This window comes from Dendrobium catenatum, unplaced genomic scaffold (genome assembly GCF_001605985.2).
Source record: "Dendrobium catenatum unplaced genomic scaffold, ASM160598v2 fragScaff_scaffold_156, whole genome shotgun sequence".
Classification (NCBI taxonomy): Eukaryota; Viridiplantae; Streptophyta; class Magnoliopsida; order Asparagales; family Orchidaceae; genus Dendrobium; species Dendrobium catenatum.
Window position 1 is genome coordinate 11208203 of NW_021318618.1, and position 24308 is coordinate 11232510.

Genomic DNA, 24308 nt, shown 5'->3' on the forward strand with positions numbered 1-24308 from the left:
TAAGAATAAGAAGAAGCTGAGCGTCTCACTTAGTGAGAAAATGAATGCAATTATGATGAGCTCAAGGGTTTGTACATCCTAATAACATAGTGAATTAGTGGAAAAATTATAATTACATGCGGAGTCTGGACGTAACTTGCATCTGGACTTCATTGAAAGGAGCCCAAATCGCCAATAAACATTATGTGCAATTTTGCACACTGTGCGTATTAATACGTACAATGTATACATCGACGTGACTTTTTCCAATTGGAGTCTGGATGCGTCTAGAGTCTAGACTCCACATGTAATAATTTCTCAAATTAGTGATCCTATGTGGTGTAAAATTTTATATTATTTAAAAATTATAATTATTTTTTAATTATGAGTAAAAAGGTATGCTAGATAGTAACATTTTTTTATTTTCATATTATAATATTCATTATGGAAATCTTTATAGTATAAATTTTTTTTAATAATCATGAATATTATAGAAGTTTTATTTACTAAGGATTCGTTTGAGACAGCTATTTTAAAGCTTTCAAAAGTAATTTTTCTAGTATAAAAATTTCTAATTCAAAATTTTTTTTACTAAAAAACTATTTTAGAAAGCAGTGATAAAATCAACCCAAACAAAGCCTAAATTTGAGTTAGATAATTTTACCCTCTCTCATAATCCTCAATTGCTTACATTAAATCTAATTTAAAAATAACTCAACATAAAAAGATGAGAAAATGATGGTTTTAATCTTTTTTTTAATCAAATGGAGAAATTATATAAATAAAATAAAATAATAATAATGTTTTGTTTTTTTTAAGATTTGAGTTTTATCATAAATAAATAAAAATTGAGTGTTAATTTTCTTAGGCATTACTGTGAAATTAGAACACTAATCTTATGATAATTATGTTGCCTATATAATTAATTTATTTGTTAAATTTAATTTAATTGCAGATTGAAAAGAAAAGGATTGGACTTATGGCCAAGTTTCTCTCTGTGATTGGAAAACGTAGTTGATGAAGCAGTAAGAAAGCTATTCCAAACGAAGCGGAAGAAATTGGCTTTTCAAGTCATCTAAGCTCTCCATTTGGAGGAGTATTTATATATAACCTCTTCACTTTGAGTTGAGCAATTTTTTTATGTTTGGACGACTTCGAGAGTAGATTGATGTGTCGAGTTTAAATAATCATATTATTGAATATAATATAAATTTTGTCAGAGTTTATAATATAATAATATATTATAATTCAAAGATCTAAGTGCAAAGTAATTTCAATACTTATAAAAATTATATCTTCTTTATATCAATTTATTTGCTTTTACTTCTCTCATAAATTCTCACTTTTTTTATCTTTTTTAGTATAATAGATGTTTGAATTGAATCATCTTTTTAATCTCATAATGACTAAGTCAGCTCGTGAGCCAACTCAAATTGATTTTTTTATCTTTTTTAGTATAATAGATGTTTGAATTGAATCATCTTTTTAATCTCATAATGACTAAGTCAGCTCGTGAGCCAACTCAAATTGATAAAAACTTGATTAATCAACTAAGTTTAAAGGGGTGGTTTAGTCTCAATTTGACTCATCAGTTAAAATTTAATCTAAAATTTAAGGCAATACATAGCTCCTTAATAGAAGTAGCTCATCGAAATACCAAAATAAATTTTACCATAAAATTTAGGCTTTGATTGGGGCAGCTTTCTTGCTGCTTTACGGAGTAGTTTTTTAGTACAAAATTTTTAAATTGAAAATTTTTTAAAATTTTTTTTGTACTAACAAATTGCTTAATAAAGCAATACGAAAGCTGTCCCAAACGAAGCCTTAATCACCTTGCTAGCAAGGGATTGACCCTCAAGGACCTTCTTGAGTCAAAATTATGATATTTGCTATAAGAATGTACCATAAAATTTGAACCAAGAGCATATGCATACCCTATAATATAATATTATTTGTGTGAATTTTAAAATTAATAATTTATTTATTTAATTAGTCATTTCATACATGTGAGTTACACATAGTCTTAACTAAAATATATGAATTATACTCCACACGTTCGACGTCTTTTGAGCCATTATCAACGTTAATTAATCAAGTAAAGTGTATTGAACATCCATCAGTTATGTAAAATAACCTCCAAACCACCACGAGTAATATTGTCCCCATCAGACCTTTTCAGCTCATGTCTAAAATGTCAAATCTCATTAAGAAAGGGTACGCATTTTCCTTAAACATAATATCATTTTAGTATACTTAATTAGGATATCTAATTAGAGGTAAAGCATAGTTATAAATTAGACTCTCATGTGAACAAGAAATTATTCTATGTGGACGACAAACGCAGCTCTACATCTGTAGACCAACCTGAACGAGTCACGTTAGCAATATCAAGCGATACCAAGCCATGGTACTGAGCGGTACTGAGTAGTATCGAGCCACGGTACCGACGTGGTTCATTCTGACTGGTCTCCGGACCACCCTATATATTAAGTAGACTAAATTCACTTAGTTGACTCATGATGATGAAATCATAGAATATTAATCAAATGAACCACTCATTCCTATTCAGCACCATCTATAAACTAAAATTCAAAGCATTCTTGATTAATTAAAACAAGAGCAATATTCTCAAGTTAAATTCATGGAAGCTTACAACCATGGAAAACGTTGATCCCTCAAGTTAAAATTATACCAAAGATAACTCACCTTATGTAAAGGAAAAATCATTGAGAAAATAAATAAATCTTATTTATAGGAAAAAACTTTGTTAAAACAAAATAATTTTAACATGAGGGATCTTAGGCAAGAAAGATTACCCACACTCTTGAGTGCTTTTAGAGCCCTCATTGTGTTGGGACAAATGCCCAAAATATGTAAACCTCATCATATATATAGTAATGCTTAAAAGAATGCATAGATAGTCTTTGTGTGGGATATCTTTTAAATATTAAAAAAATTTATTGGTAGTCATATTATATGGTCATGCTCCATGCCCACTCATCTTCCATCTATGATATATTTTAAATATTAACCATTTTTTCTTATAATTTTCTCTCATTATATTCCCCTCTTCAGAAGGAACGACTCCATTTCTGCTTATCTCAATAAATAGAGCACTTAAAAAAAACTTGGAATGTGAGCTCGTAACAACAAATATCTTAAAGGGATCGTCATCTTAGTCTTAGCTTGTTGTAACACTATCACATTATTTTGGTGGGGTTTCATGAAGTTAACAACATGAAAATTACTTGATAAACAAATTATATACACACGCGTGCGCACACACATCACTACTACTAATGTTGTTGTTGTTGTTGCTTCTACTATTTTTCTGGTTGTAGACTAAAAATTTTATGGTGGTAGAGTTAGAGAATTTGCATCCTAACTTTGCATGAAAATTTAAAACATAAATAGATAAATGAAAATAGTATATGTAACACCAGGGTTTTTACGTGTCAAACCTCAAATTGGAAAAAGTCTTGAAGCTCTTTTGAATCTTTAGTCAAAAGTCTCATTCATGTAAAAAGTGGGAGCCCATTTATAAAATTTTGAGAGTGACATGCTTCATAAATATGAAGAAAATCTGGATGACACATATTGATTCTCTTAATTATATATCATTCATTTAGTATCTAAGGGCCTTAATGTTGTCAGAATCAAACTATTTTTGGCTCATTAGATTCATCTTGTAGAAGTCACTTGATCTGACAATAAACACTACAAATTGGAGATCATGTGTTCCTTTATTTAATAATCTAAAACTTTCAACTATACATCAAGGTCTTGATATGTGCTTATTTGAACTTAGTTGAATCAATTTCTGTGTCATTGAATTGTCAAGCCAATCAGTTCGACTATAAGTTTGTTGAAATTAGAGTTTGAATAATTTTGAATTATATTTTATAAAATTTCAATTCAAATGTGCATCAAAATACATATATGATTAAGCCGATTTTCGTTGACATATTATTTCTTAGAAGTTACATTAGAGAAAATCAAACCACCTTTCAAATACTCCAAGTCAATTTAAAAATTTCCAAAAAAATCCATATTCCAATTAATTTGAATGTTTTTTTATAAGAAAATGTTTGTATGTAATACTCTCTGTATACATAATAATGCTTTGCAATAAAAAAAAAATCTCTAAGTGAAAAAAAAAAATATGTTACTCATTGATTAAAGGAGATTGTATATTTAAGATTTAGAACTAAAAAAAATAAGTTAAATATTAAGGTTGAGCTTTGCAAATATATTCTTTTGAAGGAGTATAGTGGAAAAAACCACCAAAAGGCCAAAGCTACCAGATTTGCCACAGGCCCACAATCACCGCGCTCCCGGTTCCTCGCCAATTCCCAGCCGATCTCCCGCGTTGCCCTAATCTAATCGCCGTTGTGCTTCATTTACTCGCCCGCGCCTTCCGATCGTTTCCGCAGTCCTCGCAGCCGCCGCTTCCCTCATTCACTAAGGTCAACTTCCCGATCTCCCCTTATAGATTATCAAACGGTCAATGTTTCTGCGCTTGTTAATTGATCCATTGATTACCATTTCGTTTTTACTCATTGAAATCTCTCTCCATTCCATGTTCTTCTTGATCTAACAGTACTGATTATGGGATAGGCAGGGCTTGAACTTAAGTTGAAGACATGGATAAAGTTAGTATATTTAGCATTGAATGCATGTACCTCAAAGGCCTAGGTGCATTGTCAGAAGAGGGCAGATTTCTTTCTAGTTTAGCATGAATGGATTGATAAAACTCTTGTAGTTTTAAATCTATTTGAAGGTTTTGTCATCGATGAAGGAGGATTATCATTTTTGCTGGTTAGCTCTCCAATGGACTCTTTTATAAGGATATCTGAGTATTTAAGTTTGGTTTGATTGATCTGCATTTTCAGGCCTATCATGAATGAAATGCTGGACTTGGTTTATGAATCTTTCGAATGCCAAATGAGTAGTTGTTGGACTTGAAGTAGCACAATGGACAAAATCGGTAGAATCCCTCACTGGTTCCATTTTCATTTTGAATGCTGGATGGTCATTATCTCATAATTTGAAGAACAAACAGCTGAATGAAGCATGGGTAAGGTTTTTTAGAGCATTATACCTGGACAATGTAGATGAAGAAGTCATCTTCAAATTTCCTACTATACCATTAATTTACACATGAAGCCGGCTTGGGGTTTGTTTGTGCAGTTAATCTTTTGCAGCAGAAGGCATATTCTATAAAAGCATAGGGCAGTACTATGTTTAGTCCACATTGGAGTGTTGAAAAATATGTTGTTGTACAGTTGTACTAGTACTTCTAATTAGCTCTTACCCTTATGTTTAAGTTTTGGGATTGAAAGTTGATTTGATTGGTGGCATATAGTGCCAAAAATTTGGTTCCTTTTGATTCACACTCCTAATAATTAGTATTAGAGTCGATAATTTGATTGTGATAGAGTGGTTCATTCGATTTGTAGGCGGAACTAGCCTTTAGTGCTTTTTATCATTGTTGAGCATGGATCAAAAGAAGGTGATTGGCACGTAATTTTATGTGGCTTGCCAGTTGCCGGCTATTGGTGCCTTTTACTTTATGAAAATGCTTTTATTTGGGGAGTGATGAGAATGCTTCTATAAGTATGCTCTAATGCAACCATTTTCTCGCCCATTCTTTGTTTGAAAATTGTCAAATTTACCGCACTCTCTAATATAGTCATTTTTACTCTACCCTTGTTTCTTTCACAACATATTCCTCGTATCATTATTAATTCTTCGACTCTCCATTTGTTTATTAATTATTTGGTTTAACACTCAGTTCCATGAATCCTACCTGATATGATTGGAATTATGCATAATATGACCTGTAACCCCCTTAATATTTCTCTTATTACATGCATAATACTCTTGAAACTTTTCTTTATGTTAATAATCAGATTAACTCTAGAAAATAATTCCTCTTCTTTATACCTAATATTCAGTATAATAGAGACAAGATTCTTGAGACCTATCACACTTTGGTTTCATTTGACATTCTAACCAGATTGATTGATAAATAGCAATTTCACACCCACTAAAAAAATTTCATGTCTTCTAGTCTTTATTTTACTAATCCTATCCTCCTTATATTCCATAACTTTTATTCATTGTTCTACCCTTAACTTATTTTTGTAGAAATCTTATGATTATTACCAGTTAAAACTACTCCGTATGCAAATAGTATGTGTATAGGAACCTTAATTTGAATAACATTATTAAACATCTCCATAACTAACACAAAAAGTTACAAACTCAAAGTTAGTTCTTTATGCAATCCCATTGATTGAGAAATCTTTGTTCACATTACAACTCTCAATGCTCGTCAATACTTCACCCTGCATATTTGTAATAACTTCAACATAACTTTTTTGTATATTTCTTTTTCAATGTACAGTAGAGCATTTCTCATAATATTTAATCCTATAAGGCTATAACTTCTCAAAATCTATTAAAATAAAAGAAGGTCCCTTCTTTGCTATCTGTACTTATTTTATTATATTGCCTTTATACAAAAATCCCTTTTATAATAGATCTACTAGGGATAAAATCAACTTCATTATCTGAATAAAACCAACTTCATTACTTGATTACTATGTGATATTTCTAAAAATACATTCTACTACCCTTTTTTGTAACTCCATGGTTTCATCTTTGTCTAGGATCCTTTTATCTCTGGCTCTAACCATTTTATATTTCTCATATTCTCCTCAGGACCTAGCCTATTTTATATGTATTTGCATTCTCTTCTAAAATGTCTTTTGATCTTCTTATACGTGATCATTGCTTTCATTAGTGTCTGTGAACTCCAACGTGAGGATTTGATGTTGTATGTCAATCTTTATATCATATGTTGTGTCAAACTACAGGCAACTTGATATATGAGAAATATATTTTAAGAGAAACTTGTGAGACTGAGCTGTACAATAGAGGTGTAAACGGAAAGAAGAGTTCTTTTTTTCCCAGTTTCATCACTTTCCCCATTCTATGATGGTAACTATTAGAAGATCCATAGCCTACACTATTTTATGATGAATAGCGTGAAGAGCTTCGAGGGGGGATTCTTCTGTTCAGTCTCTTTCATTAAAATTTAAGTGGTGGATAGGCACAATGTGGTAGTATTATGTGACTCTTTTTTGCTCTTTTATCTTTAGATATTTCAATTTCTTATTTAACATGTTTTCTGAAATACTTTTTTTACTAGCTTGGTGTGATATATTTGTTTCAACTATATGAGTCATTGCTATGTGTACTTGCTCAAGCCCTTGGGCCACTGGTAAATTGAGGCAACAAATTTGTGATGCCAGGCTATCACACCAAATAAATTAGATTACTTGCAAGCAACAGGTGGAAGGCTCTTGATGTGTCGTACAACGTATTTGCAGGCTGAAGTACACAGCTGCGAGCTGAGTACTGAAGAAAATAATAGCTTGCAGAAGAAGAAACGACCTAAACAACGTCATCGGATCTGTAACAATTATACAAGCAGATATAAGACATTTGTAGATTCCAAGATGAAACCTTGCGCACTTACAGCGATAGTCATTTGCATAGCTGGCTATAATTGAATATTGCAATAACACCCTCTTCATGCATCGTGATGCATACCGATAAATTCATAGCATGCATACATTTGCAATATGCATGATGCATCATGCAAATGAGTCACCCAACATGCAAAATACGCAATGACAAATTACATTAACATGCAAAATGCATCATGCTTGTAAATGCACCAATGTACAAAATGTACTATGCAAGTGTACGACACAGGCTTATCATTACTGCATCTAGTTAGGAATGAGTAGACATATGAATGTACTAGATGCCTACACATTACATCATACAATATACATGTTGCAATGCATCGTGCAAACACAAATGTATTTTCTTTAATGCTCTATTCTTTTGCCTTCAAATAGGCATGTATGTACTAACATAAAAACAAGGAACTAAAGATTTAGCATTTTATATTTTCTACAATTACATTGCCTGTGCCAACTTATCATTTGGGCCTACTCACTCTTTTTTTTTTTTAATTCCTTGTTGGTTTTCCATATAAAAAGTATGTTGATACATAAATGTATGTGCTCAAAATCCTAAAACTAAAATAACTGTAAATCTCCCTTGCTCTTGATTCATAGGAAATTTCTTCCAGCATGCAACAGTTGGCTACCTTTTTTCCTTTTTTTTTAATGAATGATAATCAATTTTGTCCTAAGTTCGAGCAATTCAATTGATGATGTTTATTCTGTACAACTTTTTTATCTTGTCTTTCCCTCATCCAGTTCTTCGCTAAGTTGTTGGATATCTTCCTCCATCTTCCACAATAATGGTCAGAGGAAGAGATGCTTGTTGGGAACACTGCGTGTTGGTTGATGCTACAAGACAAAAAGTTAGATGCAATTATTGTCGTCGTGAGTTCAGTGGAGGTGTCTATAGAATGAAGTTTCATCTTGCCCAAATCAAGAACAAAGACATTGTTCCATGCACCGAAGTTCCAGATAATGTAAGAGATTTAATTCATAGCATTCTCAGCACTCCAAAAAAGCAGAAAACAACTAAGAAACAAAAGATAGAACAGGCACCTACTGGTCCACCACATAGTTCCTCTGCTAGTGGTGGATACCGTGGATACCACGCCGATAATGCTGTATCGAGCGGCCAACATGGCAGTACCTGCCCCTCCATGTTACTACCTCGCCCATCGCCAAGTGTACAGCCCACGGCGGATGATGATAAGAAGCAGAAATTTAATGAAGCTGATAGAAGGATTGCTTTGTTCTTCTTCCATAATTCAATTCCCTTTAGTGCTGCACAATCAATTCATTATCAGTCCATGATTGATGCAGTTGCAGAATGTGGGGCAGGCTATAAACCTCCGAGTTACGACGGGTTTAGAACAACACTTCTAGAAAAAGCTAAGATTGATATACTTGAAAACATAAAAAAATTAAAGGATGATTGGAAAGAAACAGGCTGCACTATTTTCTGTGACAGATGGTCAGATGGTAGAACCAAATCACTTCTAGTTTTTTCAGTGGCATCAGCCAAAGGCATGATATATCTCAAATCAGTTGATGCTTCATCTCGTGCCGACGATGCCTATCACCTAGTTGATTTGCTTGATTCAGTTATAAGGGAGATTGGTGAAGAAAATGTTGTGCAAATCATAACAGATAATGCCACCAATTATGCTTGTGCTGCAGATCTCCTCTTAAAGAGATATCCTTCCTTGTTTTGGTCTCCATGTGCCTCATATTGCATTGAGAAGATGCTTGAGGATATTAGTGAGATGGAATGGGTTTGTGAAGTTTTGGAGGAGGCAAGGTCGGTCGCACGATATATATACAGTAATGAGTGGGTACTAAATATGATGAGAAAATTTACTGGGGGAAGGGAATTGATTCGCCCAAAACATACTAGATTTGTGATGAATTTTCTTTGCTTGAGATCCATTGTAGTTCATGAAGATGGCTTGAAGCATATGTTCTCTCATGCTGATTGGTTATCATCGGCCCACCATCGACGACCTGATTCACAAGCTATCAAATCATTGATTTATTTAGAGAGATTCTGGAAATCTGCTCATGAAGTTGTAAGTGTGTCAGAACCAATTGTAAAACTTTTGAGAATGGTGGATGGTGACATGCCATCTATGGGGTATATATATGAGGGCATAGAGAGGGCAAAGCTAGCAATCAGGATATTTTACAATGGTTGTGAAGGGAAATATATGCCTTTTTGGGAAATAATTGACAGGAGATGGAGCATTCAACATCATTCACATCTACCTGCAGCTGCAGCATTCCTTAACCCATCAGTACTCTATAATCCAAATTATAAGTTCGATAAGAATATAAGAAATGGATTTCATGCAGCAATGTGGAAGATGTTTTCAGAAGAGAAGGATAGGATTGAACTTACAAAGGAACAACCTATGTATTTAAATGCGCTAGGAGCTCTTGGGAGTGATTTTGCTACTTTGGGAAGAACATTGAACGCTCCTGGTAAGCCTTAGCTTCTTTTGTTTGATTGATCTTCGCTCATTAACTTTGTACTGATTTCTGTGTAACAACTCCTGTATGATTAATCCAGGTGATTGGTGGGCTGCATACGGTTATGAGGTACCAATGTTGCAAAAGGCTGCAATGAGGATACTTAACCAGCCATGCAGTTCATACTGGTGTAAATGGAACTGGAACACTTTTGATAACATTTATAACAGTAAGAGAAGTAAGATGGAACTGGAGAAGCTCGGCGACTTGGTTTTCGTGCACTGTAATCTAAGATTACAGGACATCGGTCGCAATCGAGAAGGTATATTCAAACCCGTAAATTATGATGAGATAGATGTTAGCTCTGATTGGCCGATAGAATCTGAATCTTCATCTCTTGTATTGGATGATTCATGGTTGTATAATCTTCCTCCTGAATGTAAAGGTTAGTAACATATGAATAGATTGAGAAACTTGAGTTGAAGAAGAAATCTCATGCTTGCACTATCATATTTAACCAATGAATGAATGTACAATTAGTGAATATTTTGACATTCATGCCCTGATGGTTTGTTATTTCGCTCGACTTGAATAACACAAACATTAGTGGGAATCTATTGACCCGCCCGATCATGATTTTCTTACAACAACAACAACATTATCAAGCCTTTATCCCACTATGTGGGGTCAGCTACATGAATCTTTTTTTATCTATTGTCCTGACAAGAGTCAAATTCTTATTTAAATCTAATAAAGAAAAATTATTTCTAATATTTTCTAACCAAGTTTTTTTAGGTCTACCTCTATATTTCTTAACATAGGTAAAATCTAATACATCTACTCTCCTAACTGGGTCATAAAAAGATCGACGTTTTATGTGACCAAACCAACGAAGGCGACTCTCTCTAATCTTATTTTCCATTTAGGCTACTCCAATCTTTTCATGTATATACTCGTTTTGAATTATATCTCTAAGAGTGAAGTCACTCATTCACTTGAGCATCATCATCTCTACAATTGTTAGCATAATTTTATGCTTTTCTTTTATTGTCTGACATTCTGCTTCATAAAGCATTGCAGATCTCACCATTATCTTATAGAAATTTTTCTTAAGTTTGAGGAGTACTTTTCTGTCAAACAACAGGCCCGATATATTCCTCCACTTCAACTATCCAAATTAAATTCAACTAATAATATCCCAATTTATTTTACCATCATTTTGAACAATAGACCTGAGATATCTAAAACATGCTCTTACTCATGAAGGAAAAAACTCCTCTCTTTTGGACTGATTGTTGGTGAGAAGGGATTCAAACCCCTTCACCATATTTCCTAATCTATTGTCTTATTTTTTTCCTAGCAATATGCCAAATTGTGGTGTCCACTTATACTATAATTGCTATATTTAATATTGAGAAATTTTGAGGTGTATAGTCTTCAATGAATGAATGATTTGATAATTTTTTCTCAAATTATTGTGTGTTGTCAGATGTGAATTATATGAATCTACTTTTGAGAGAATGCTTCTTATATTAGTGTGATGTATGCATAGCTTTAAATTGGTGATTTCTAATCATGCTTTTATCTAAACTTTTTTGTGAATGGTTTGTGTGATTGAGATCTTTGTCAATCTGTTATATACTGATTACACTTAAAATGAACTATTTTACATTACATTTGATAGACTTTGCATCATTTTGTGTTCCAAACTTTAGTATTTGAAACGAGGTCTTAAAATAATCCAACCAAACAGCCCCTAAGTGATTCTAGAATGTTCGCCTTTCTTATGTTAATGCTCTTAATTAAGCTACCATACACCTCTTATATTAAATTCTTAGGAAAAATTTTATACCAATACAAATATATTAAATTTCAATTACTTGTAATTTGTTTTATTTTGCATATAATTTTTTTTCTTTTACATAGTTTCATTTTTCACATTTTAAGAAAATAATGTTTTTTTTTTTTCTTATGGAGACAGTAATTTAGAATTTAAAAATATATCATTCGTTGCATCATCATGTGTTGGTTGTAATTCTGATTGTGCCTTTTGTGATGCGCTCTTTTATGCCAAATTTAGGAGACATTATTCTGTGCGGAGACAAGATGCAGAACGTCGCTCATAGACCAATTAGAATGTGTCACATCAGCGGTAACGAGCCGCAATACCGAACCAAGGGTGACGTGGCACATTATGATTGGTCTTCGAACAACATTTGGTGTCCGCACATAATAATTAATTCAAATTTAGAGCCCACATATTTTATATTCAGATTATTCAAAGCAATTGGCTGTAAAATAATTCAACAGTTTTCTCAGAAGATTACAGCATTGGAATTAAAAAAAAAATCTTATTTGTTTGAAAATAAGGTAAGTCTTAAAATTTAGTAATATTTTTAGATAAATATTATAATTAAATTCACTTTTAGCTATTTTTTAATCTTCTAATTACACTTGTTGAGCACTTTCAATGAGTATTATAGTGTTCTTGTTATAATATTTAGTAAAACTGTTATTTAAAATTTGATAATATTATAAAAAATGATAATATTATTAATAGTCATAAACAAATTTATTGCAGTTTTTCTTTTGTAAATTGTGCTCAAAATTTGATATTTAATCATAATTTTTTCCAGTATTGATTCATTTTCATTCTAACATTTTAATGACCTAATTGAAATGAAAAAAAAAAATCTAAATTTATCTTAAATAAATAAAATGCAAAAATTGATTGATTAAATTTTAAGCAAAATTTAAAAAAAAAAACCTATTTTAATTAAATTTAAATAGATGCCCCTACCCTTCAATAATTATTCTATTTTCATCACTCCATTCCTTCTTCTCTTCATTTCTTGTCATCTTCCTAACATCAATTTCCAATTTATTTTCAATTTCCAATTTATTATTATTAAATTAATGAAAATCATTAAATTAATGAACTAATGTGGATTATTAAATCAATAACTCCATAAATCTACCGTCATCTCTTCATTAAAAAAAATATTATGGAAAATGACAAGAGAGTTAAGGGTAACAAGTGAAACAATTTAGGGGTCTTGAAAGCTATAGGACATGAATATATGAATGAAATGTGGGGCACATAATTGAATAATTAAAGTGTGATTATGTTGGATGCATGTGGTTATCTCAATATTGGAATATCATATCTTATATGCTTAGAGGATGTTAAACAGGGGCGGATCAAGCCTTAAATTTAAGCTGGGGCAAATTTATAAGTAAAAGTGTAGAGTTTTTTTTCCATAAATATCCTTCTAACCAAAATTTGTTGTGAGGGTGCTACCTCTCAACCCCTATTTGTTCATCGTTGTACGCTTCGCAGATATGTCGGGGGTCCAAGGGGGCAGCACCCCCTAGCGGGGTTCGATTCCCTAACAATAACAAATTTTGGTTGTAAGGATATTTTTGGATACTCTTTACTATTTCTCTTTATTTTTGGTTTATCGTTCCCTAATAATAATATCTCTACACAATGTGTTTAATTATGTTGGGGCAATTGCCTAAAGACCATAATTATTTAAAATTTTTAGTGGGGGAGGGGTCAATTACCTAAAAACTCTTGTAATAAAGACTAAAAAATACATGAAGGTGGAAAAATTACCTAAAGAATCATATAATAAAGAATTTTTAATTTTTTCAATGGAGCAATTAGCTATCTCAAACGAAGCCTAAGTGTTAATTACGACTTTTTTTTAACATTGATTTTGCGGATTTTTAAGTGTTAATTAGCACTTGTTTGTTAGCAAGCCGACGATCTTAAGTGTTAATTAGCACTTGTGATAATTTTCATTGACCAAGCTCAAATTCCTTCGGATCGGTCATCTTTGATTGATGCGGCTTATGATCAATTGGCTAGTCTCGACTTTGATTAAGCTAAAATTGAATTGGCTTGTCAACTTCGATTAAAGAGATCTCGTCTAGCGAAAGCAACTTCATATAACGAGGGTATATTATTCTCCTAGAGAATACTTTCTTATATGTAAATCTCATCTACTCCATCATCCATCTGATAAATTTTAATGCTATCTAGTGTTTTTCTCCTCAATGAATATTATATTATTTCTTCATGAGATAAGCTCTTGAATAAAGTTATTTCCCTATGCAATAAACTCATTAATACTTTTTTATATTCTCATTAAGACCTATGATATAAAGTAAGAAAATAACCTCCCTCCCTTAGAATAAAATATGATAGAAAAATTTTACATGCAATTCTAATAATAGATCATGACAAGATATAAAGACATGAAGGAGGCTAAAAATATTAATTTTCCTACCACAAAACAAAGTACAAAAGGTGATGGAGGCTAGCAATGTTTAGTCCCAAACCGCTTAGGCCAATTTTCCACAAGCCAAGTGTCAGTGAGCTGACTAATGACCATTTATTGCCTTGAAGCCTAAGACTTTTGGCCAAAGAGCAAAAATCATCTCACTCACCAATCTCAACAATTTCATTTGGAATAATTTTCTTACTATTTATTAAAATGATTTTTTTTAACAAAAATTTATGATTCTAAAAATATTTTATCTAAAAAATTACTTTAAAAAATAATAAGAAAATTATTCCAAACGAAAACCTACATGGAGCACAAATGAGCTCAAATTTTATATTTTTATTCGGCTCATTTATGATCCGAATAAAATGATCGTAATTTTATTCGGAAGTTGTATATAAATTCTAAATCGACATAAATATTGTCGCGTATATATCAGTATCTCTATACAAATATAAATATGATCGAGCTACAATCGAATTGAATAGGATCAAATGATGATTAACACATCATTGATAAATAAACAAAATATAAAAATGAGTCAAACTCGAGTTTTTTTTTTTTTGCTAGGAATAGATATTATATTAATAAAACAAAAACAAATGTTACATCAGTATAAAAAGAAAAGCTAGCAGAATAAAAGACTAAACAACAGAGAGAATTAGAAGGTAAAAGCGAGCTCATGAATTAGTCAAGGCTTCCACCATCCAGAACGTCCCGCACGGACCCTCCAGTAAGGCAAGATAGCGTCCCAACGATCCATCCCGAAAATCCACACCTACGATTGCCACCAGCAAAAAACGACCGGGACGCGAGCCCCGACCACATCATTGCTCTTAGCATCACGTAGCAGCAAATCGAATAGTAAAGCCGACAAATCCCGAGACGAACCAGCAAGAAGAAACAAAATAACGAAACGAAAATTCATCTTCTGAATCGACCTCTCCCCCAAAATTTTCCGCGAGTGCCAACATTTGAAGTACGCACAAGAGCAAAATCATGGTCGGACTCGAGAGTCTCTGAATTCGATTCAACATCCGACGAATCAACCAACCAATTACTCTGATTCCTAATATTCAAACCAGAGGAATTACTCACATAGTTAGCCATCACTTGGGTATCACCTCACTTACAAAGACCTCAACTAAACTGTTGGTAATCGAAATAACTTCTTCTCTACCCAGAGACGGAAACTCCTTCTCAATTTCAGCCGGCACCACCGCAACATGCATAAAACCATCAGAACCATCATCTGCATCCTTTAAAACTTGAACACCCCCATTAGAGTTCACAACACCCATAACTGGCGAGCCATCAGAATTCACCACATTCATCGCACCAGAAACCACCTCCGGCACCATCGCCAGAGAATCAGGGTCTCTAACAGCAGTCACAACTTGAGGTACAAAAGACGGAGCTGCATTGGGGGATAGGACAGAAAAGTTACCAACGCGACCACCAGGCACATCATTCGCAGCATTAACCAAATCAACCACATTCATAAGGGGTATAATGACGGACAGGTTAGAAGTAACCAAAGACTCCATAATCTCAGAAATTCCGCTCACAGGCAGCGGTCGATCCCCATGATCAGAAACAGGAAGTTCGCAAGGAATTTCTGCAACCTGCGCCTCATCAGCGACCAAAGAATTGACAATAACACAATTATTCGCATTATCTACAGTCTTAACCGCATTCTCACGAGATTGAGGACCATTCAAAGTAGCAGAAATATTACCACATTCCCTCTTGTAATGACCAAGCCGTTTACACAAAACACAATAAGCAGGCACCTCCTCGAAACGAACCCGTTGAACATACCCAAAATTCTCCGAACCAAGCCAAATTTTATCAGGAAGATCCTTAGTAATGTCAAGCTCCACCAGGACCCTCGCCACAGAAGGTCTAGACCCGACAGAGGTTGAATTATCAACTTTTAATGGACGACCAAACATCGAAGCCAAGGCATGGAGGATACGAGGGGCAAAAAGGTGTGGTCGCAGATTGGGAAAGGCAACCCAAATAGGAATTACCGGAGACTCAACCCTGACATCAAGATCCGACGACCATTTAGTAAGTTTGAAAAATTAAGCAGTTATTAACCATATAAGATATATGGCAGAACACTCTACTATAATCCAAATCATTAGAAAGCTTAATAAGAATATGAGATTGATCCAGAACAGTTACAGAGAATTTAGCATTCAGTTTCAAGCTGAAAAAAAATTTCCGGATTGCATCTAGTGAAGGACGACGCGTAGGAAAGAAACCGACAAGAGCAAATTGAAAAGGAATAGACAGAGCTAAAATTTCTTCCTCCGATATCCATAAAGAGGGTAAACCACGACAAAAACCCTTTCTTAACTCAGGAAAATCAACTGAAACCGAAGAACCAGATAAAGCTTCCACAAAAGAGCGCGATTTAAAGGACCCATCCAAAAACCCGGGGTCACAAACACGACTAACCACCATAACGGAAAGAAAAAACGAAGGCAGAAATAGAAGAAGGCAAACAAAGAGAAACTCCCTGGAGAACAGCAATCCGAAGCCAAGATCCCAGCCCAAGGAAAGCTAGGGCAAAGCCCTAGCGGTGCGGAGACGGTGCCCTAGCATCGCAAAAAGTTTCAAGTGAAGTTTTGAGTTGTTGAGTCAAACTCGAGTTAATCATCAAACCAAATAGGATAAAAAAGATAATTATTTCTTTTTAATCTATGAAAAACAAAAGCTGTGATGGTGACGCATTAATTAATAGCCTTTTTATTCATCAAATTCAGTATATAAAAGGCTACTTAATGAATCGTTAATCTACAATTAAGATTTAAAAACACTGTAATTAAAACAATAATATGATTATGAGGAGCTCTTAATTAACTTGTGTGTTCCTTTCCTAACAGACAGTTGCAAGGGGGATTAAAAAATTTAAGGAATCTTATTATGAAACTTAAACAAACAGGTTCATCTCTTTAGCAAGCTGACAGTCTTAATTAAGTTGATCCGTGTAAGAGAAGAGGAATAAATCATCCATGCAAACGACAAATATATTAAGGAAAAATAATTTTCATGGCATCATATATATATATATATATATATATATATTTGTTGTGTGTTAGAAAATTCACTACGATGAAGATAAGGTGTTTAACATTTTAATTTTATGTGAAGATCCATCACAATAAGAAGAGGTTCAAGAAACACTATTATTTTTACGTACATGGAAATCTTAGCACGACAAAATATTTAGTCTAGTCCGATTAAAATGATTCTACTAATGTATATGGTCGACTATAATGAAATCCTTCTTCTTAATTGAGAAAGATACTCATACAATATTGCATATATATATATGAACAATAGAGAATGAATTCAAAAATGGAAATTGGAGGAAACTTAAGGTGGTGTTGGATTGTCTTTAAGAGATTGTTCGTGGTTTGCTCAATCATTAATTCTCTTTTAAGGAGAGAAGGTCAGAAACTAAGATGTAGTCTAAATAATGGTTTTCACACCGGGGATTGAAGTTAGTGTCAATTGTATGCATCAACTTCATATGCAATAGTATCTGTTGATAATACATATCAATGTTGGTAGTGATGGCAGTCAACAAATTAAGGGCATTTATACTAGTGTTGACAACATGTACCGGCCCTATAAGTGATATAGTGTATTACCATTGGTGGAGACTATGGGTGATAAAGACAACATGCATTTGTGTTGGTACTGATGATCATGTATCACATTCTAGACAATGGCATACATCAACATTGTTTGAGACTTCATTGCTTTTAATTCATCATCGACATTAATGATGCACAGAATCGTCTAAGGTCAATGCTAATACTGATGTCCAATTACTTTTGTCACCTGGCATAGCCATCAATGTTAACATGCACCATCACCTATAAGACATGCATATTATTAAAATCAACAAAAACATATGTTGACTTCATCGCCCACTATCAACACCAATATTTAGACATGCTGTCGCCTATAAAAACATATGTTTGCAATCAACATTGATATCAATGCTTCCTAACTTCATCGTCATCACTGTCGTCGCATATCATTACTACAAAGTTGATTCATGTTGTGATCAAAACCAACATCAATTTCAGTGCTAGCTCTACCTAACCACCTACTACTATAATGTTTAGAATGTTAGATAGTGAATCACTCAATCATTTTTTAATGAATAGAGAAATTTAGAGGCACGTGTCAAATTAATTTATACCAAGATGAGTGGGATGAATGATAAATATCCTATATACTATAAGAGAAAAAAAAAAAGGAATAGAATTATTTCTTTTATATTTTAATAGATTTCGTCTATGTTCTTAAGTTCATTTTTGCTTTTTATAAATTAATTATCTCTCATTCTTATAAAAAAAATTGCTACAAAGCATATCCTATATACTATAAGAGAAAAAAAAAAAGGAATAGAATTATTTCTTTTATATTTTAATAGATTTCGTCTATGTTCTTAAGTTCATTTTTGCTTTTTATAAATTAATTATCTCTCATTCTTATAAAAAAAAATTGCTACAAAGCCTTTCTAGTATTAAAATGAACCAACTATTGGTTCTGTGCAGACGCCAAACGCCGTTTGAAGATTAACCAGACTGAGGCACATCGGTACAATGGCTCGGTACCATTTGGTACTGCACTCGATATCACTGACGTGGCTCATTCTGATTAGTCTCCAGATATAGAGTTGTGTTTAGCATCCGCACAAAATAATTTCTCAAAGCAGTACTGATCTCTCCTGGCTGTGTGGGGCCGGCTCCTCAATTTCTTATTAAAAAAAACTTTTGGAAGCAAACCCTAACTAATTTATACAGCAATCTTATGTATATAAAGAGAAAAAAAAATAAAAAAATAATTTAAAAATAAAAAAATGAAAATTGTATATAAAGAGACAAAAATAAATAAATAAAATGTATATAAAGAGACCCTATATATTGCATATATATAGCCTGTATTGCAGGCAAGTCGCCGGTCATGATGTCCGCTTGCGAAGAACAAAAGATGAAGAAGCAGGCAAGAAAGGGTGACAGCCGCAGCGGCTTCGTCGGCGTGAGGCAAAGGCCGTCAGGGCGGTGGGTGGCGGAGATAAAGGATTCATCGCAACGTATCAGACTATGGCTCGGCACATTCGACACGGCGGAGGAAGCGGCGCGAGCCTACGATGAGGCTGCGCGAGCTTTACGTGGCGATAACACACGCACAAACTTCACAGCAGGAGGTAGCGGCGGTGTTGGAAGCATTGGGTGGCCGGAGTACTGCTACCAAGCCGATCATCTCTCTATGACGGCGAAGGCGAGGCTGAGTAGGAGCATAAGGGGGATGGTGGAGAGGTCGGCGGCACAGAGGCGGTCGACGAGGGTGAGCGACCACCACACCATGGCTAGGATCTTCCACCCACAAAGGATGTTGAGCGTGGAGTTCGCCGGAGGAGGAGAAGTGGGGGAGGATGAGAAGACATGGCCATGGGAGTTTGGATTGGATTTAGCCATGGCGGAAATAGAGGGTGGATTGGAAGAGGAAAAGGTAGATCAAAAAGTTAAGAGGTTTAAGGTATCTTCTTCGGTCATCGTTCCACCTTCTTTCAGTTCATCTGCATCAGCAGCGACGGCGACGACGGTGGAGAAGATAAGCTAACTGTGTAGGTCTGCAAGATAAGATGCTTCCATGCAAAGTATCAAAAATCCTTCTTTTTTAAAGTATAGCTTAGTCTGCTTCTAAATATAAATCATGAAACTTAACTGAACTTTGAATGGGAACTTTGTTAAGGTAGCTTCTGAAATTATTCTCTGGATATGTCAGATAGCTTTCTCTTTCTCTTTTCAGATCGATTCAGAGAAGCAAACTAAATAGGTTTAGTTATTTTTTGCTTGAAACTGCTGAAAGAAAGAACTATTGATTTTCAGATAAAGCATAGTTATGGATTAGGAATACGTGCGGTATCAAATTTCATGAAGAAGAAGAACTATTTACGTAATCTTTGTTTTAAAATTGGGCGACTTGGTAATCACAAGTAGTCATAATAACTATTATAAGTGCGACAAAAGAAGAGTGAAAATTATGGCATTTGCTTATACTCGAATCGAACGACTCGATGAGACGAATCCAACGAGCCCAAGATCGCCGAATTCCGACATCATTAAGGCCTTCAAATGTTCAACGAACGGTACACAATCGTAGGATTCAATATCGGCCGTCCATTTGACCACTCCCTATTTGCCCCTGATCTCACGCCTATTTACGGACCATGCCACTCAAGAAAATCTATAAATAGAGCCCTCATTCTTCACAAGAGGGGGGTCCAAGCAAGAAGAGAAGAGGAGAAGAGGGGGAAGAGGAGGAAGAAGCTCCTCCTCGACCACCACCGGAACCTCGCCGGAGCCTCGCCGGACCATCGCCGGAGCCTCGCCGGACCACCGCCGTAGTTTCGCCGCACCACCATCTCAAGGCCCGACGTTTAGGCCCGATGTTCAGGCCCGACGTTCTACTAAAGGTCCGACGTTCAGTCCCTACGCTCCGCTGAAGACCCGACGTCCTGCTACAGTACAGTCCAGGCCCGACGTTTCTAGTCGAGCCCAGTTCTACGTCCTGCTGCCACGTCCTGCTTAAGGCGCTATAGCGACCGTTCAGGCTGACCTATTAAAGTCCCACGTTCAGTCCCTACGTCCTGCTGAAGACCCGACGTCCTGCTTAAAGGGCCGACATTCAGTCCCTACGTCCTGCTGAAGACCCGCATCCTGCTTAAGGACCGACGTCCAATCCCTACGTCCTGCTAAAGACCGATCGTCCCTGCTTAGCCCTTGACGTCAGCTAAAGACCGACGTCCTGCTTAAGGGCCCGACTGTTCACGTCCCTACGCTGCTGAAGACCCGACATCCTGCTTTAAGGCCGACGTCCAGTCCCTAGTCCTGCTGAAGATGCGACGTCCTGCTTAGCCTGACGTTCAGCTAAAGACCGACGTCCGCTTAAGCGCCCGACGTCCAGCCTACGTACGTCCTGCTGAAACCCGACGTCCTGCTTAAGGCCCGACGTTCTGCTAAAGACCCGACTCTGCTTAAGGCCGACGTCCAGTCCCTACACTCTGTTGAAGACCGACGTCACGCTTAAGGCCGACGTTCAGTCCCTACGTCCTGCTGAAGAAACCCGACATCCTGCTTAAGGCCCGACGTCAGTCCCTACGTCTTGCTGAAGACCCGACGTCTCTGCTTAAGCGCGACGTTCCTGCTGAAGACCTGACGTCCTGCTTAAGGCCCGACGTTCAGTCCCTACGTCCTGCTGAAGACCCGACGTCCTGCTTAAGGCCTGACGTTCAGTCCCTACGTCCTGCTGAAGACCCGACGTCCTGCTTAAGGCCCGACGTTCAGTCCCTACGTCCTGCTGAAGACCCGACGTCCTGCTTAAGGCCCGACGTCCAGTCCCTACGTCCTGCTGAAGACCCGACGTCCTGCTTAAAGCCCAACATTCAGACCCCGGTCTCCTGCCTACTACGGTCTTCCCGACCTCCGCCGCCTACTATGGTCCTTTCGACCTCCATCAACATTCAAATGTCTTTCAGACCCCAGTCTCCTGCCGACTACGGTCTTCCCGACATCCGTCGCCTACTACGGTCCGTCCGACCAACATCACCAAACAACGGTCTTTCAGACCCCAATCTCCTGCCGACTACGGTCTTCCCGACCTCCGTCGCCTACTACGGTTTGTCCGACCAACATCACCAAACAACAGTCTTTCTGACCCCGGTCTCCTGCCGACTACGGTCCTTCCGACCAAACGAACTTGTATATGTCACTCCTACCATGTAATGCAATCTATATGATGTATATTTGCTACATCAATCCAAGGCCTTCTCCCAAGGAAGGGCCTCATTTGTAATCGACTACAAATACTAGTTGATTCATTCAAACTGGGCTTGGCCCCGTGGTTTTTCCCCCTTTCAGGGGTTTTCCACGTAAAAAACTCTAGTGTCTCTTATGAATGCTACACCCTCTCACTTATCTAATTGTGTGCTGGATCTTCGTACAATACTAAGACATTAAACCATATTTCTCTACCGCCGCGAAGACTCCAGGACGCAACAATGATGAAAATAAAAAAAATAAAAAAGATGCATGAATTTATAAAGCAAGAAGATTTATGTTTCATTTGAGATAGTTTTTTGTCGTTATTTTTTCATAATTTTCAAGAAACTGTTGTGCTAAGAAATTGTTATAGAAGCCATACTGGAAAAGGAATTTTTATTTTAATCACGTGCTTTTTGCTTATTTGAATTTGATTTGTATAGACTTACAATATTTATCAAATAAATTTAATTGTTATTGTTGCGTCTTGAAACATTCGCGTCGGCAGGGAAACATAGAGTTTAGCGTTCTAAATTCGTACGAAGATCCAGCACACAGATAAATAAGATATAGAGATGCATAATTTATAAGAGGCACCAAAATTTTTACGTGGAAACCTCTAAAAGAGGAAAAAATATGGGGTCTTGCCCAGTTAAAAATGAATCAACTAGTGTTTGTCATTGATTACAAATGATGTCCTTCATCGGTGGGCAACAGAGGTCGAAGGATCATAACGGCGAGCGACGGAGGCAGAGGATTGTAGTCGGGGGACAACGAAGTTTAAAGGCACCCTAATCGATGGGCAACAGAGGTAAGAGAGACCAGATTCGACAGGAAATGGTGATCGGAATGCATGTAGTTATTGAACGATGAAAATCAGAATGATCATAGTCGGGTGACGGTTGTCGGAGAGACCGTAGTTTGCGGGCTACGGAGGTCTGAAGGACAGCAGTTGTCAAGCGATGGTGGTCGGAGGGAGAGTCAACAGTGGTGGTCGGACTCAGACATAGGCGTGATGACGATGGCCGAACGGAGGTCTAGAAGTAGTGGTCGAACGTCGAGGGTTTGCCGGTGATTGTGTCGGGGTGGAGCTGCATGATTTTTAAAGACTAAGAGCTCTCTTGAGTCTCTAGCTCATGATTTTTAAGCCCCTTTCAGTGAGAAGTGAGATCAATTTATAGATTTTTACAGTGCCATGATCCGTAAATATGAAAAAGATCAATGACAAATTCGAAGTGCTCCATCGATATCATCGAACGACCCGTATCGATTCCGATCCTTCAATCATAAAGTGTTCATATAGCATTCAAGTGTCTTAATAATGTCTGAGTTAAGCGACCTTGGGCTCGTTGGATTCATCTCGTCGAGCCGCTTGATTTGTCTATAAGCCTACCATATTCAGAGATTAGTTGGTCATCCAATTAATGCTTTGAACCTTCCAAATATGTTTCTGTACATTGATTGGGCTCATTTGAGCTCATATTGAACCAATTTTAGGATCGTTGGTTTCGTATCACCGAGACTTTTAATTTGATTATAAATTAGTTGAAATTAAAGTTTAGATGGTCCCAAATTTAATTTTGAAAGTTTCTAAATTGAATATGACTCAAGATTCATACTATATCAATGAGATTTTTTGGTGACAATTCAGTTTATAAAATTCCTTAACAAATTTGAGTTAAAATATTCTGATCCCTTTTTTTTTTAGGAAAGAAAAATGATGAATAACTTTCTAAAAAATAAATGGTATTTAATTCTCAACTGATTAATGAATCAGTCATTATCAAGATTTCGTTTCGTGTAAAGCAATATATCAGTGCGACAATCACAACATTTTGTTGGCTAGCAACTCAAGTCGATTAGTGGTCATTATAATAACATATGTTCAATATTTTCTTGACAATATTTATATTTTGATTTGATATTAATTTGGCTTCACTCAAAAGATTCTCATATAAAGTTCAATTTGTTAATTGATCCAATGCCCAATGACCTCAAATTGACTTGATTGTAGAGGTGTCAATTCGGGTCAACCTGTCGGTTTCGGGTCGAACCCGACCCGACACGGATCTAAACGGGTCAACCCGAACCCGACCCTTTTGCAAAAACGGGTCAGGCATTTCAACCCGGACCTGACCCGGCCGGGTTGACCCGACTCGACCCGCGACCCGGCA

At 35.8% G+C, this 24308-nt stretch overlaps 2 protein-coding genes across 5 annotated transcripts; both read left to right on the plus strand.

The window, feature by feature from the left end:
* Positions 1-4287: 4287 nt before the first annotated feature.
* On the plus strand, positions 4288-10604 carry LOC110096202. Of its 4 annotated transcripts, none has more exons than XM_020822012.2 (5): positions 4296-4445; positions 4601-4797; positions 4872-5056; positions 8280-10001; positions 10090-10604. In XM_020822012.2, exons 4-5 carry the CDS (start codon positions 8324-8326, stop codon positions 10437-10439), a joined length of 2028 nt encoding a protein of 675 aa, XP_020677671.1. In that variant the 5' UTR covers positions 4296-4445; positions 4601-4797; positions 4872-5056; positions 8280-8323; the 3' UTR covers positions 10440-10604. The 4 variants fall into 4 exon arrangements, with proteins under 4 accessions (XP_020677670.1, XP_020677671.1, XP_028548414.1 ...); XM_028692581.1 differs by having other exon boundaries at positions 4299-4445; positions 4580-4797; XM_028692585.1 differs by lacking the exon at positions 4601-4797 and having other exon boundaries at positions 4299-4445.
* Positions 10605-19267: 8663 nt separating this feature from the next.
* On the plus strand, positions 19268-20060 carry LOC110096240 (ethylene-responsive transcription factor 9-like). The gene has a single exon (XM_020822089.2). It carries the CDS (start codon positions 19274-19276, stop codon positions 19931-19933), a length of 660 nt encoding a protein of 219 aa, XP_020677748.1. The 5' UTR covers positions 19268-19273; the 3' UTR covers positions 19934-20060.
* The last annotated feature ends 4248 nt before the right edge of the window (positions 20061-24308 follow it).